Source organism: Mustela nigripes, chromosome 5 (assembly GCF_022355385.1).
Source record: "Mustela nigripes isolate SB6536 chromosome 5, MUSNIG.SB6536, whole genome shotgun sequence".
NCBI lineage: Eukaryota > Metazoa > Chordata > Mammalia > Carnivora > Mustelidae > Mustela > Mustela nigripes.
The window spans coordinates 92109933-92124014 of record NC_081561.1 but is presented as its reverse complement, the minus strand read 5'-3'; the positions used below and the strand labels follow the sequence as shown (position 1 = coordinate 92124014).

At 39.4% G+C, this 14082-nt stretch overlaps 1 protein-coding gene across 5 annotated transcripts in view; it reads right to left on the bottom strand.

Moving 5' to 3' along the window:
* UTRN (utrophin) overlaps nucleotides 1-14082 on the bottom strand; it is a 501914-nt gene that overhangs the window by 393556 nt on the left and 94276 nt on the right. For all 5 annotated transcript variants that reach the window (XM_059400879.1, XM_059400881.1, XM_059400882.1 and 2 more), the window contains one exon: nucleotides 4530-4591. In XM_059400879.1, coding sequence (XP_059256862.1) covers nucleotides 4530-4591 — 62 coding nt within the window. The remainder of the gene's footprint in view (nucleotides 1-4529; nucleotides 4592-14082) is intronic.

Genomic DNA, 14082 nt, shown 5'->3' with positions numbered 1-14082 from the left:
AGCTTCCCTCAGTTTTATGGTGCAACCTTAGGCCTGCAGGAACTGAGCCACTGTCTCCGGAAACAGGGCCATTGAAGAGATAGCCCTTTTTGTTCTAAATCACCAGGACATTTGCAAACCAAGGGAGACTCCTGTCTTACAGGATTGTGGTCTCTGCAAGTTAAGTATTTGTTTTTCTTTAACATTTGGTCCCTATGGCACCATCACCTAACCATCCTGGTGGTATATGATTAAGTTGTTTCTTAGGTTTTAGCTACTTTCTCTTATCTCAAGTTATCTGCGCCCTGTGGGCTGGTTAGGGACGCTCAGTAAAATGGCTTCCCGGCCTTCAGGATGGCCATTCTTATGCTAACCCACTCTCACAGTGCAAGGTGCCGGCTTTTGCTTTGCCAAGATGGCTGTACTTATGTCAGGGCTAGACTCCAGGTGGGTACAGCCTTGTTTTTCTTGGCCTTCACACCTGGAGCTGATTTCTGGGACTTGTTTTTAAGTCCCCTGGGGGAAGGGGAGCAGGGACAGTAAAATAGGTCCTTACAGTTTGTTGAGAGCAACATTTGAGGGCCTTAAAAGGCAAGTAAGAACAGCGGGCAGCCACTGAAAGATTCAACTGAAGAGAAAAGGGTATGGCAACTTACATTGTAAGAGCACTCTTGCTACTCTATAGACTGCAGAAAGAAGGGAACAGATAGGCAAAGCATGGCATGGCAGAACCAGCTGGTAGATTATTACAGTGATCCACGTGTTCAGGGATAATTTTTTTAAAAACAACGGTAAAATCATGACTCTCATACGCATGTAGTATCAACACGTGTCAAAGACTTCAACTCATTAATTGACAAGAGAACCAGAAAGGTATTACAACCAGTTCAAAGGAGAATTCAAAAGACCACGTTTATACGCAATAAAGGAAAGCGGAAATAAATTTATAATAGATGCAAAAATAGGTCTATCCCAGGAATAATAATCAATTGCCTTCCACCTACTTTGCACTTTTTATGGACAAGAATCATTTGCATTATTATCTGTTTTCTACAACTCTCAGAGTTGTGGAGTAGCTCACAGACAAGGGAAGGCCAATAACCCAGACATCTGAACTGGAAGGACTCTCACTAATCTATTTGCCTATCTTAAAGTTGTTCGCATATTTTCCTAACTCAGATAATAGTGACTTGGCAAAAGGAGGTGTCAAAAGAGGGAGAGAAATAGACATTTTTAATATGTATAGGTAGGAGACTCAATAAGATTTGGTGTTTGAGGGCGCCTGGGTGGCTCAGTGGGTTAAGCCGCTGCCTTCGGCTCAGGTCATGATCTCAGGGTCCTGGGATTGAGTTCCACATCGGGCTCTCTGCTCAGCAGGGAGCCTGCTTCCTCCTCTCTCTCTGCCTACTTGTGATCTCTCTCTGTCAAATAAATAAATAAAATCTTTAAAAAAAAAAAAAAAAAAAGATTTGGTGTTTGATTACAAGGGGCCAGGGAGGGGACCACAAAGAAAATGTCCAGGGATGGAATTCAAAATAAATTCCTATGGAAGACACCATCAGTTATCTATTTGCATTTTTCAGGACAAGGGCCTGACTACTCTAGAGAGGGACCCATGCTGCAGGGAAGCAGCAGACTCAACAATAATTCTATTTTAAACTCTACCATGATATACCAAAGGGCATGGACAAAGAAATAAATGAAATCAAATTCATTCTCTTTACCGGGACTTTTTTTCTCTTGTGCCAGCCTCTGGATTACCTAGTGACACCATGCCCAAAACTACCTTTTCCTTGCAGAGTGGAATTAAGCTGTATGGGGAGTCTATGGAAATCTCCCAGCACAGAAATGTGTTATTCTCTTTCCTAACCAGCAATGTGGAAGCAATGTGATTTATGGGTTCAGGACAGCCAGGGGAAAGAAAGAACGTGGATGGAGTTCAATGTCCCTGCCATGGAGTTTCCATCTCTTTATGTCCACATACTCATAATTTCTTTGATAAGTTTGCTCTAGAACCACCAAACTTTCTTTCTACTTTGATTTCTTACTCCATGTCATCTGAAAGGAAATGTTTCCAGGGTCAGCTCTACTTTTGATACTTCTTCTCCAAACAAAATAAGCTTTTAGCTCCTGTGTCAGTTTACATAACTGGAACTGTTAAAATGTTAAAAATTTTAAAAATGATAATATTACCTGGTCTTTTCACTGTCTTGGCAATAATTAAAAGCTTCCTGGGGCACATAATTTACATAGGACTTAAAACATTCACTCACTACTACAGAATAATATGTGCATTATAAATGTACAAATTTAAATATCAAGTTCATCAAGTAAACTATCCTGGTACTGGACTTTGTGTTACATGAGGTCTTTTTAAACATGTTAATCATCAGCAATAAATACTGAGCTACTTTTTTTTCCCCCTTAACATTCATTTATTTATTTGAGAGACAGAAGGAATGAGAGTGAGGAATGGGAAGAGGAAGAGGGAGAGAATCCCAAGCGGACTCCCCACTGAGCGTGGAGCCCCATGTGGGGTTCAGTCTCACGACCGTGAGATCATAGCCTGAGTCGAAACCAAGAGTCAGACACTTCACTGACTGAGCCATCCAGCTTCCCCGATACTGAGCTATCTCTTGAGCGAATTCAGGTACATGACCCAAATGATCACTGGACACTGAGGAGCATCTAATGGAAAAGAAGTCAAGGGACACTAGCTGCAGTAAGGATATTTTTAAAGCTCGGCAAAGGGGTCCTTGGGCCACACTGGGTAGGAGTGGCAGCTTTGATGCCACTCTTTCAACCATCAGTAACAGCTCCGGACCTAGAGATGAAGAACACCTGCTGGGTGACACTCCAGCTCAACCATATGTCACATACTGTCCAGGTACTCTCTCGCCTGAGCCAAACTCATGGCAACGCTGATAAAGGTAACCATTTTCAATTATTCTTTCCCAGATGTCATCTCTATTCTACCCTCCACCTTGCCATGTCAGATTGCACTAGATCTATTCTCATAAAGAGGGGTAAAAGTCTTTCTCCAAGTTTCAAATGTTCCCCAAATGAAGGTCTACCAAGACAATGATGCTTTCAAATGATCTTTAAAATCAGTCCTAAGGTAATTCTTCCCCAATGACTACACTGAGCTGCTAAAAAAATAGGTCTGCTTAACTTGCTCTACTTAGAAGTGACCGTATCATCCTCAAAAACAACCAGGATGGATAATCTTACACATTTGAGCCCTCATAAAACCACTGGGATATAACATCTCCTACCCAGACGCTCTCAGTTGCTATAACTATGCTGCCCAGAATATGGTCACACGCAGATGGGTATTTCAAAAGTTTTGAATAATGTCAAATCCAAGCATGCAGACATTACCTCTGCCTCTAAAATAAAACAAATTAAAATTTCCCCCAAAATACCTATGTCTGCTCTGAAATAAATCCTACACATAAAACCACAAATTATGCAAGCACGTCTATATTCTTGACCCTTCTGTCAAAGTTCGTTTTCACATTCCTTACATTCTCAGAGGCAAGATAAAACATCCCTCAACAAAAACGTGTGAAACCTAAGAAAACATTGCAATCAAATAATCATCTGTAAACACTGGGATGTGAAGCAATTTTTAAACCATGCTGCTACGCAAAGTAATCCTAAAACATTCTCACGTTGCCTCAAAGAAATACCAAGGTTTATTTTCTTGACCTTTGCAACCTTTTCAAATAGAAAATTTTGAAAAAAGATATCCCTTAATTAAAGTACCTTTCCTACTATTTAAAAGACTATGATGATGCTTCTCCAAGAAACCTTTATTTCTCCCCTTTCTAATGTGGAATCCTGCAAATTTCCCTTCCATTTCAAACTTAAAGTACCAAATCCCAATGTCAATAACCAATGGATAGTTATGTAAGAACAAGTTTGAAAATAGCCCTGCCCATTCCTTTGTAGGTTTGTCCTGCCCCTAAAAAGAATATCATTCAAAACACTGATTATGTTCCAAGCAGTTAGAAATGCTGAGAAAGAGTAGATCCTTGGGGAAAGAGGTGAGAAAGTTCTCAAAAAAAGAACCACAGGGTAGATCATCATTATTAGCCACATCCACAGACAGGAAAATCCCTAAACGTTTCTGCATGGGGTAGAAAGGCTGCCTGAACAACAATTTGATTTAAACCAGGCAAAGTGAAATCATCATCTGTCTAGCTAAGCGAACACAAAATTTGCCCAGTGATATATTAATTTCCTAAAGGTACCCAGGATTCACAGAATCAAGAGCAGCAAACTATTGGCATATTACTAAAAAATGCCAGGTAAAAATTAAAAACTGTTTATACTATGACAGTGTTCACACCATGAACTGCTTGTACCAGGATTTCCGTTTAAATATATTTCAGAAGAGAATTTTTATAAAAGTACAAATGTATCTTCATACTCAGAAGATTTCTGTTAGGTCACATGTCATGGGAAAATTCCTTGCACCTCCAAACAAACTCCGTCAATCAGAAAGAAGCATTTGAATCACCATCAAGTGTCTGAAAGTCTGTTACCTTCGAAAATCGCGCATTAATCCATTTGGTAAAGGTCTTCTTCTGCACGTCATTGTGTTCATCTGCGGGAGGGAAAAGGAGAGAAGGGAAATGAATGCACGTCTGTATCTTTGGGAAGGGCTCTAAATACAATCACCCCCATCGTGGAGAGTTTAAAATTGTAAATCCTAAGGGTTCCTGAGGCATAAAGATCCACAGCTGAGGAAGAACAGGAAGGCTAAGGGAGTCTGCCCCTGTCTTCAGCAGGGGAAGCTAGGGCACCTTCCCCAGGGAGCCTGCCCGCCCTGTCCTGAGCCTCAACCATTCAGTCCCCACGTGCGGGACAGAATCAGCATCTCCCCTTCACACTATTCCACATAATACTTCCTGTTGCACTTTGCTAAGTGAAATTTCCGCGTGATAAAGACGTTAGCATATCCAAAACAAAAATCGAAGTCATCCACAAAAAAAGCCTAAGAAACTCAGGATCTTCCTCATTTTTTGAACAAGTCCTACCCTTCCAGAACAAAAACTAGCATAAGGTTATTCCACAACCTCTATTTTCCTGTAGCAAGAATAACAGGACAAGGTTTTAATGATCGTGATCTATAAATCACAGTATTTTACAAGTGGAGAAACAGGAGTCTTTTTTTTTTTTAAATGATCAAGTTTGGTTTTGATGACAAATTCATGTTCCAAGCCACAGCCAATGAAAATGAACGACAGCGTCCAGAATGTCTTGAAGATGGGCAGAATGATTTAGTGAAGCGCAGGGAAACCCTGTGATATATCAAACAGACAAAGGGCTTTAGAACAAACTAGACCACACCCCAATCCACTTAGCAGGTGACCCTGGGTAATCACTACAATGCCCCCTCTCCTCTGGTTCTCCTTGTAAAAGAGAGATAAATAACACCCCGCCTGCAAGGGCATTTTGAAGATGAGTGAATCTAAGCAGAAACCATTTGCCAAAGAGCTGGCATTGAACTCTTTGTTATTGTTATTGCTATAATCATTACTACAGTCTACATGTAAACATGGCAGATAAATACCCATTGTGCCCTCTCTGCTACTTCTAATGAGATCCTCTTCAGTTCCTCCCCAGTTCTCTACTGCAACCAGCAAGAGTCACTGTTGGCTTACTGCCTGCAGAAGAGCACATTAAAACCATCTTTGGTTCCAAAAGCTGCCTCAGGAGGATTTAGAACGATGCTGAAAGCTGTGGTTCTGTCTGTCTGTGTGCATGAACACACTGCCTGCCCCGGTACCATCCACACTACCGGGCTGCCTCTCACATCATAACAGCAAGATAGTAACAGAGATGCCCCAGTGCACCCTGCTCTCCGTGCATCAATTTAAAAGGGCTGCCTTCACCCTAGACCTCCTAAGGCATCTCTAACAGCAGAAGTAGAAGTTCAGCCACCACTTCACCAAGTTTGTGATCTCTTTGATCCTTCCTCCCTTCTGCAAGGAGAGTTTGTGATTAAAAGGTCATTCCTGAAATAAATAGGAGAGTTGCAGCTCCAGAAAGGAGTGCCCTTTTACACATCCATAAAGGTAATTGGAGACTGACTCTGAGAAACAAAGGGGGAAACTGGGTGAAAAACAAAACTGTTGTCTAAGAACCTTCTTGATGCTAACTGCACTGAGAGGTAGCCTGCTTTCCAGAAAGGACAATGCAGTCAGCCTCAGACCTGATTTCCGGCTTTCTGCCATCGATCAATGCCATATATAAGCCATTTATTAACCAAGAGGTCTTGCTTACACACTCTGAATGTCCCCACCTTGCAATCACGCCCAAGAGAGACAGAGCTGAGATGATACAGAAAATATAAGTCAGCCACATTCATCATGCGTATATATCTGTATCAGCCCCACCAATACAAATCAGTGTTCAGAGCTCTTAGAAAAGCTAATTATTTGTCTAATTAACCTTAGAAAAGATTTATTTTTGTATAAGTTTACTATACATATATCCCATAATACTATGAACAAAAATACATATAAAGGTCATAAATATTAAATTTTCCTAATTTTATAACATTCATCACACAAGCTGAAAATTTTATCACCATAAAAATGGGGAACATTCTTGGGGCACCTGAGTGGCTCAGTGGGTTAAGCCTCTGCCTTCGGCTCAGGTCATGATCTCAGGGTCCTGGGATGGAGTCCCACATGGAGCCCCACATCAGGCTCTCTGCTCAGCGGGGAGCCTGCATCCCCTACTTCTCTGCCTGCCTCTGCCTGTGATCTCTCTGTCAAATAAACAAAATCTTTAAAAAAAATAAAAATAAATTTTTTAAAATGGGGAATATTCCTAAGGATTGATATTAATGAATTTTGTTTTTTTCTTATCCTCTTTTCTGAGCATTTAACCTTCTTATTTTCAAAAATATTAAAATATTTAATAGTTTATATGTTCCTCTCCATTATCAGATATAGTCCAGATACAGACTGGACAAAGAAATGAGTATGTGCACCTTAATGAATGATAACTAAGGTTCTTCAACTTATCACATAAAGTAGAAAATTAAATGCTAAAAATAGATTTCTCCCATATGGAGATGTTTACAAAAATGAATAAGTTAATGTTTCTATAATAGTCTATGATCTTTGGGTCAAATCTAAGTTTGAATATGAGTCTAAGTAACCAATACGAAATAAAGTATGAGGTTGTAGAGATACATTGTCCAACATCCAAGCCTTTCAAAAATACTTCCAAATTTATAACACTCCTCTGTATTCATTTTCCTGACAGTTAAAAAAGGGGGAGGGGAAGAGTTCAAATTTCAATAAGGCATTAATTCACATTTCCCTTTTCTAACACACACACACACACACACACACACACTCACACACACACACACACACACACCCCTCTTATTTTCTACCAGAAAGGAACTCAGTAAAAGAACTGGAATTAGCCTGCAGCTTTTCAATTATGAGGTTAAAATATAACAAATTTGGAACACTTCGTAGTAGAAAACAGCCCTTTGCACCACAATTAAGGTAACAACACTGGCCCAGGTCCTGTTTCTGGGAGGTAAAAATATGCCAGCAAAGTGGTAGTACTAAAAATCTCAGTCATGCAATACTGATCAATCATTTTGCCTTTCCTAGAAATTTATGCAGAACTTCAAAAGTCTCAAAGTCATTCAGCTCTCCATTATCAAGCTAATTTGTCATTTAATTTCTCCAAAATAAAAATGTGCAGTTAATACCATCTTACATATAACTGACTTTTTCTACATAAATAAGTTAGTATAATTTACACTCTAAATGTATTCATTCTGGTTCCTAAACAAGCATTGTCTTTAGATTCAGATTTTCGAAAAACCCTTTAGTTTCTGAAAGCCTTTCAGGGCTTAGCAAATCTCATCCATTTAATGACCTTTCTCCATTAAGGGGACAAACACGGGACTGAATTAGGGGAAGAAAAATGTGTTAAATCCCTTAAGGCTGATTTTCCAAATTCTTCCTCTAAATATTTTGCTCCTCTTAAAATGCTTTTGACATGCTCACACAGATCCAAGGGCCTTTGCTGCTGTCTCGCCTGGAATTTTATTTCTGTGATGGGTGAGAGAAGTAAAGCAAAAAACATCAACAAAACAGCCTGATAAATCTTCCAGGAAACTGGCTTGCAATTTTTTTCACTTCACCAGCTCAAATGCGTATCAAAAATTCTTTCAGCAGAACGCAGCAACAAATCTCAATTTAAATCCTGAACTGGAAATGTGGCAGAGAAATTAGACTTGTTTCCCTTATGGAAACACCCAAGTCCTAGGAACACGGATACTTCTCTTAAAACCAGACTACTGTTAGCGAGAAAGCATTATCCGCCTGTACATCTTTCAAAGCAACTGAAGAGCGTCCAATTGGCTGGCGATAACCTGAGTCCATAAAATGCAGTTATGTAGAGAAGAAGTCCCTACACTTTAAGCCAAAAGAGAAATGTCTTGTTGGATGATTTAAAACTTGGATTGGCTTTATTAAAGCCTCTCATGAAAGGCAACTCACCCTAGAAAGCCAGTTTCTCATTAGCAAAAGAGATTATTTCGGAAGGAATGAAAGCATTTCAGACCATCCTCCCACTTCTTTTTCTGGCTACTGTATTTCATCAAGTCCAAAGAAACCCACCACCGGGGCTTAGTGAGATCTTGGGGTCTCCTACCCACTTGGTTGGCCTCTGAACACCACCAGTTCACTTACTGAAACAACACGAATAAAAATGGCACATGGAAATATGTAAATATTATGTAACAATCTGCCAAATGTTACAAATACGTAGTCAAAGACGCAGAGACAAGAGAAGACAGACGGCTCTCAATTAGAGTGTATAAACTCCAAACTTGTTTCAAAATCTGACATTCTCAGAGGGGCTGGGGAAAAAAAAACTTAAAAATGTGCTTTTCAAAATTGTCAAAACTACCTAAGTATATCTGGAGTTTAGATAATTAACATTTCAAATGTTATCTTCATATGTTTATCGCATTTATACTTTGAAGTTATTAAAGCCAAAAACCATTTGAAACAGACTTTCAGACTTCACGCTATAAGAAGCAAAGAACAACTCGATGGTCTCTTTGGCAGATGTGAAGGTGGGTGAAGTGACAAGAGGAAAACAACTTTCCTTTGCAAGAAGCCTGAGATCCAGGGACGAAAGCTGAAGGAACTGTCCAATATCACCCACTGCACAATGTCAAGAGCCACAAACAGAACCAGGTCCCACTGGCTCCTAAGCCTGCGTTCAATGTATGCCAAGCACAAGGAGGTCCAAGTTTCATGGGGAAAAAGGCATTTAAAATATATCTTGAAGGACAGATGACTTCTGGTTCATGCAAAGAAGGGCATTCTAGACATAATAAGAGAAAGATAGAATAATACCCTCTTCATTTCAGGCTCAAATTCAACACCTAACAAAAAAGAGCTTATTTAATTAAACATAATGCATATTTATGAGAAAACAGAGTGTTTTAACATATAATAACATCAAAAGAACAATTCTAAAATACTCCAAACTTGGAATTTGAGAGGCAGGGTGGAGGGGTTTGGGGGTTAGGGAAGGAAAAAGTGAAACAAGATGGGATCGGGAGGGAGACAAACCATAAGAAGCTCTTAATCTCACAAAACAAACTGAGGGTTGCTGGCAAGGGGTGGGGGTGGGGGCGGTTAGAGAGAGGGTGGTTGGGTTATGGACATTGGGGAGGGTGTGTGATATGGTGAGTGCTCTGAAGTGTGTAAACCTGGTGATTCACAGACCTGTACCACTGGGGCCAATAATACATTATATATTTATAAAAATAATTAATAAAAAAATAACTTTGCAATCACAGAAATTAAAATAAAATACTCCAAACTTCAGAACATCTTCAATCCTTAAAAATATTTATACCCATAAAAAGAAGATGAGTACAGAGTTAGAATTATATGTTCAAAAATGTTTTTTTTTTAAAATATGGATTCTTTGAAAAGCAACCTCTTTATATAAACCTTCTAGCATCGTCCATCCATTCCCCTCCCAAATTCATGGCAATTCTGCAGCTCCTGGATTCCAAAAATTCTACAGCCCCACATGCACTGTGTTTAGGATTTCTGTCATGTTCACCATTGGAAGAAAATGTCTGTTTCATCAGAGAACCAACCTAACCCACCCAAACTACCCACCTTACTTTCACAGAATCAGGGTGTCTAAGAGCTGGAAAGTATATAAAATCAGAGGACCTGATCAAGCCCCGATCTGAAACTAGACACATCAGAAGTTTATCCCACAAGATGAAGTCAAGTGGTGCCAGAAATCAAATCAGAATCCCCATCTCTATCTAGTATTCTCCGGTACTCGCAAAGCTCTTTAACACCTTGATTCAATACAATTAACATACCACACAATTCATTCATGTAAAGTCTACAATTCAGTGTTTTCTGATAAATTACATATTAAATTTTTTCAATTGTGGTGAAATACACAGAACATAAATTTTCCCACTTTAACCATATTAAAGGTGCAATCCAGTGGCATTAATTATATTCACAAGGTTGTGCAACCATCACCACTACATCCAAAACTTTTTTCATCTGCACGAGTAGAAGTCTCATAACCATTAAACAAGAATTCTCCCATTCACAGGGGCACCTGGCTGGCTCACTAGTTACAGCATGTGACTCTTGATCGCAAGGTTTTGTGTTTAAGCCCCACTATTGGGAGTGAAGCCTATTTTAAAAACAAATAAATAAACTGTGATAATTCTCCCACTCCCACCTCTTCCAAGGCACTAGTAACCCCTAATCTACTTCTGTCTGTATATATTTGCCTCTTCTAGATATTTCATGTAAATGGAATGATACAGTATCTGTCCTTTTGCATCTGGCTTATTTTACCCAGCACCACGTTATCCAGCATCATCCCTGTGGTAGCATGGGTCGGAAACTCCTTCGTTTTTACAACTGAATATTTCATTGTATGTATATGCCACTTTTTTTTTAAGATTTTATTTACTTGTTTATTTATTCGAGAGAAACAAGAGCAAGAGCAAGCAGGCGGAGAAGGTAAAGGGACAAGCAGACCCTAAGCTGAGTGCAGAGCCTGACACGAGGCTCAATCTCATAACCCTGAAATCATGGAGATCAATGACCTGAGCCAAAACCCAGAGCTGGACACTTAACCGACTGAGCCGCCCAGATGCACCTGTATGCCACATTTTATCCACACATCGTCTGTTGATAGACATTGGGGTCTTTTCTACCTTTTGGCTATTGTGAATAAAGCCACAAAGAAAACAAGTCCCTACTTTCAGTTCCCTTGGGTATATACCTACGTGTGGAATGGCTGGGTCACGGGGTAATTCTATGCTTAGATTTTGAAAAACTGCCTTCTATGGAAACTGCTTTCCATAGCAACTAGACCATTTTGCACTCCTATCAGCAATGTACACAGATTTCAATCTCCACATCCTAACATTTATTTTCCTTTTTTTACTTATAGCAGGTGTGAAATGCTATGTCATGGTTTGAATTTGCATTTCTCTAATGACTAATGAGACTGACCATAAGACGGCATTTTGAAATTGCAAAAACCACCAAACTCTGAGATACCCTGAAGATTTTCTAAACTAGCCCAAGTTAACAGCATGCTACTCCAAAGTCCCTGCGGTTCAGAGATATCTCTTTTGCATTTAATCCACAAAATATTGCAAAATAATCTATTCCCTAAAGAATAATTTCCAAAATTAGGTATAACAAATAACCCCTGACCATCTTCTAATTTTAGAGTCTATTTACCTCTTACCTATTTTCTAGTTGATGAATTCAAGTTTTTTTAAATATGGGAGGGAATGTATTCCAACTTTCACTTTTTAGAGCTGCTAAACTCAACCTTAAGACTGTAAGATTTACAGATATCCAGAATTGTTTGAATTCTCTTCTCTGGAAATACCTTTTGGAAAAACTCTTCACATCTTAAATATAAATTGTATTATACACGTTGCAAATGCAAAAGAACAAGCACTCAATTTATGGGGGCAGAAATTGTAAACTTTACATACAAACACTTTACTTTGAACTTTTGTCCCAGGAGTGAATGAGCTGTACTAACATCATTTGAACGGAGCCTGGGGTAGCTCAGTCAGTTAAGCAACTGCCTTCAACACATGTCACGATCTCAGGGTTCTGGAATCGAGTCTCACATTGGGCTCCCTGCTCAGAGGGAGCCTTCTTCTGCTTCTCCCCCCACCCTTCCCCCCTGCTCATGCAAGCACACACTCTCTCTCTCTCTCTCTCTCCCTCAAATACATAAATAAATAAATAATCCTACAAAAAAAATCACTTCAAATGCCACAGTACAAGCAGAGGCTATTTAGGAAGAGCTGAATGAGTCATAATGATGATGAGTCACTGTCATGAAAAGTCAATAGAAAACTAATTTTTTAGTGACCTTAGTGATAAAAAAGCTAGACTTTTAAAAAGAAAATATCTGTGAAATTCTCACTTTATTCCTTTTAAAGGTCTATTAAGTTCTACAAACTCTTTACAGAAATCTTCATAAACATACATCTCCAGATGTATGAAAGTTCATGCAAATGAGTTTTCATGAGAACGGGGAAAATTTTTTTTGAATAGAAAAAACATTCCAGTGATCTGACTTCAAACTTTCTCATGGCAAGCTCTACTTTCTAAAATAAGAGCAAAACATGTCCTTTCAAGACTGCTAAATATTCACACAGTAATTTTCTCATTCTAATTATTTTCCCCATATTATGAGAAATCTAGGGGATTCTTCTAGATTCCTAATAAGTCCATGTAATAAAACAGAAACGTCCAATAAATAGTATTTCTCAAACAAAAAGTCTTAGAAAAAATATCCAAAGAAAAAGAAAATAGTACTTTCAGTACCCAAACATCTCCTTGCACTCCTATGTAGGAATGCTATTATTTTCTGTAGCACTGATGGAGAAAACTTTAACTTAAACCACATGTCTTCTATAATTACAACTTTGGGTCATCACAGTCAGATAAAAATATATACCGAAAAGCAGCAAGCAATTAATAATGAGTGAATAGACATTGTTAGACGCCAGTGATAACATTCTGAAGCCAACAACTCCAGTGAATTAAAAGGTGTGGCAGTACTCTTTGGCTTCCCTCCATGGAACTACTTCCATCTAATTCTGTGTGTGTCAGGACCCATGTAAGCGCCGTGAGACAGATGAAGACCCAGACCACAATTCATGCAAGCTCAAGTGCTACCTTTCAACTTCAGCCACTCAGGAAAGTCCCCAGGTAGACCCAAAGAGCAACACAATCCCAAGGAATTCAAGAATCAGAGGAAAAAACTATTTTCAGCTCCTCAAGATTCGACTTGCAAAAAGTACACACAATCCAAGAGGCCAGAATGAACCTTCCAAAATGTCCAGAGCCACCAGCCTCCTTGACTAGAACCCATCACGTGAAGAATCCGTAGGGCTGGGACACTTTCCCTCCTTCTCTCTTCTTAATGTTTATTACTCACCTCCTTCTTCCTCTGATCTTGCTATTTTAAACATCCAAACTTCCCTCCATCATGCCTCTCTGAATATTCTTTTCCAAAACCCCTCCCTGGACATGTCTTGGCTTAGGTCACCATTTTGGAATTCTCAGCCATACAGATCACCTGACTGCACACATGTGGTCACCCTCAATCAATCCCACATACTTTGAATCTCTGTACCATTTCTTTTCTGGAGTGTCTTTTTGCACATTTCCTTTCTCTACTTAAAACTTCCTGTATGATATCTATAATATGCATGTTCTTTTTATTTAAGATTTTATTTATTTATTTGAGAGAAAGAGAGACAGAGCACAAGCAGGGGAAGCAGACAGGCAGAGGAAGAGGGAGAAGCAGGCTCCCCACTGAGCAGAGAGTCCAACACGGGGCTCAACCCCAGGACCTGAGCCAAAGGCAGACGCGTAACCACCTGAGCCACCCAGCCTCCCCTATAATATACATTTTCAACATAGACAGTGTGATGCTATGTTTGTGTTAAAGTCAAAGGCTTCAAACATCTTCCTTCACAACTCTTAAAAAGAATTCCCATGCACATTT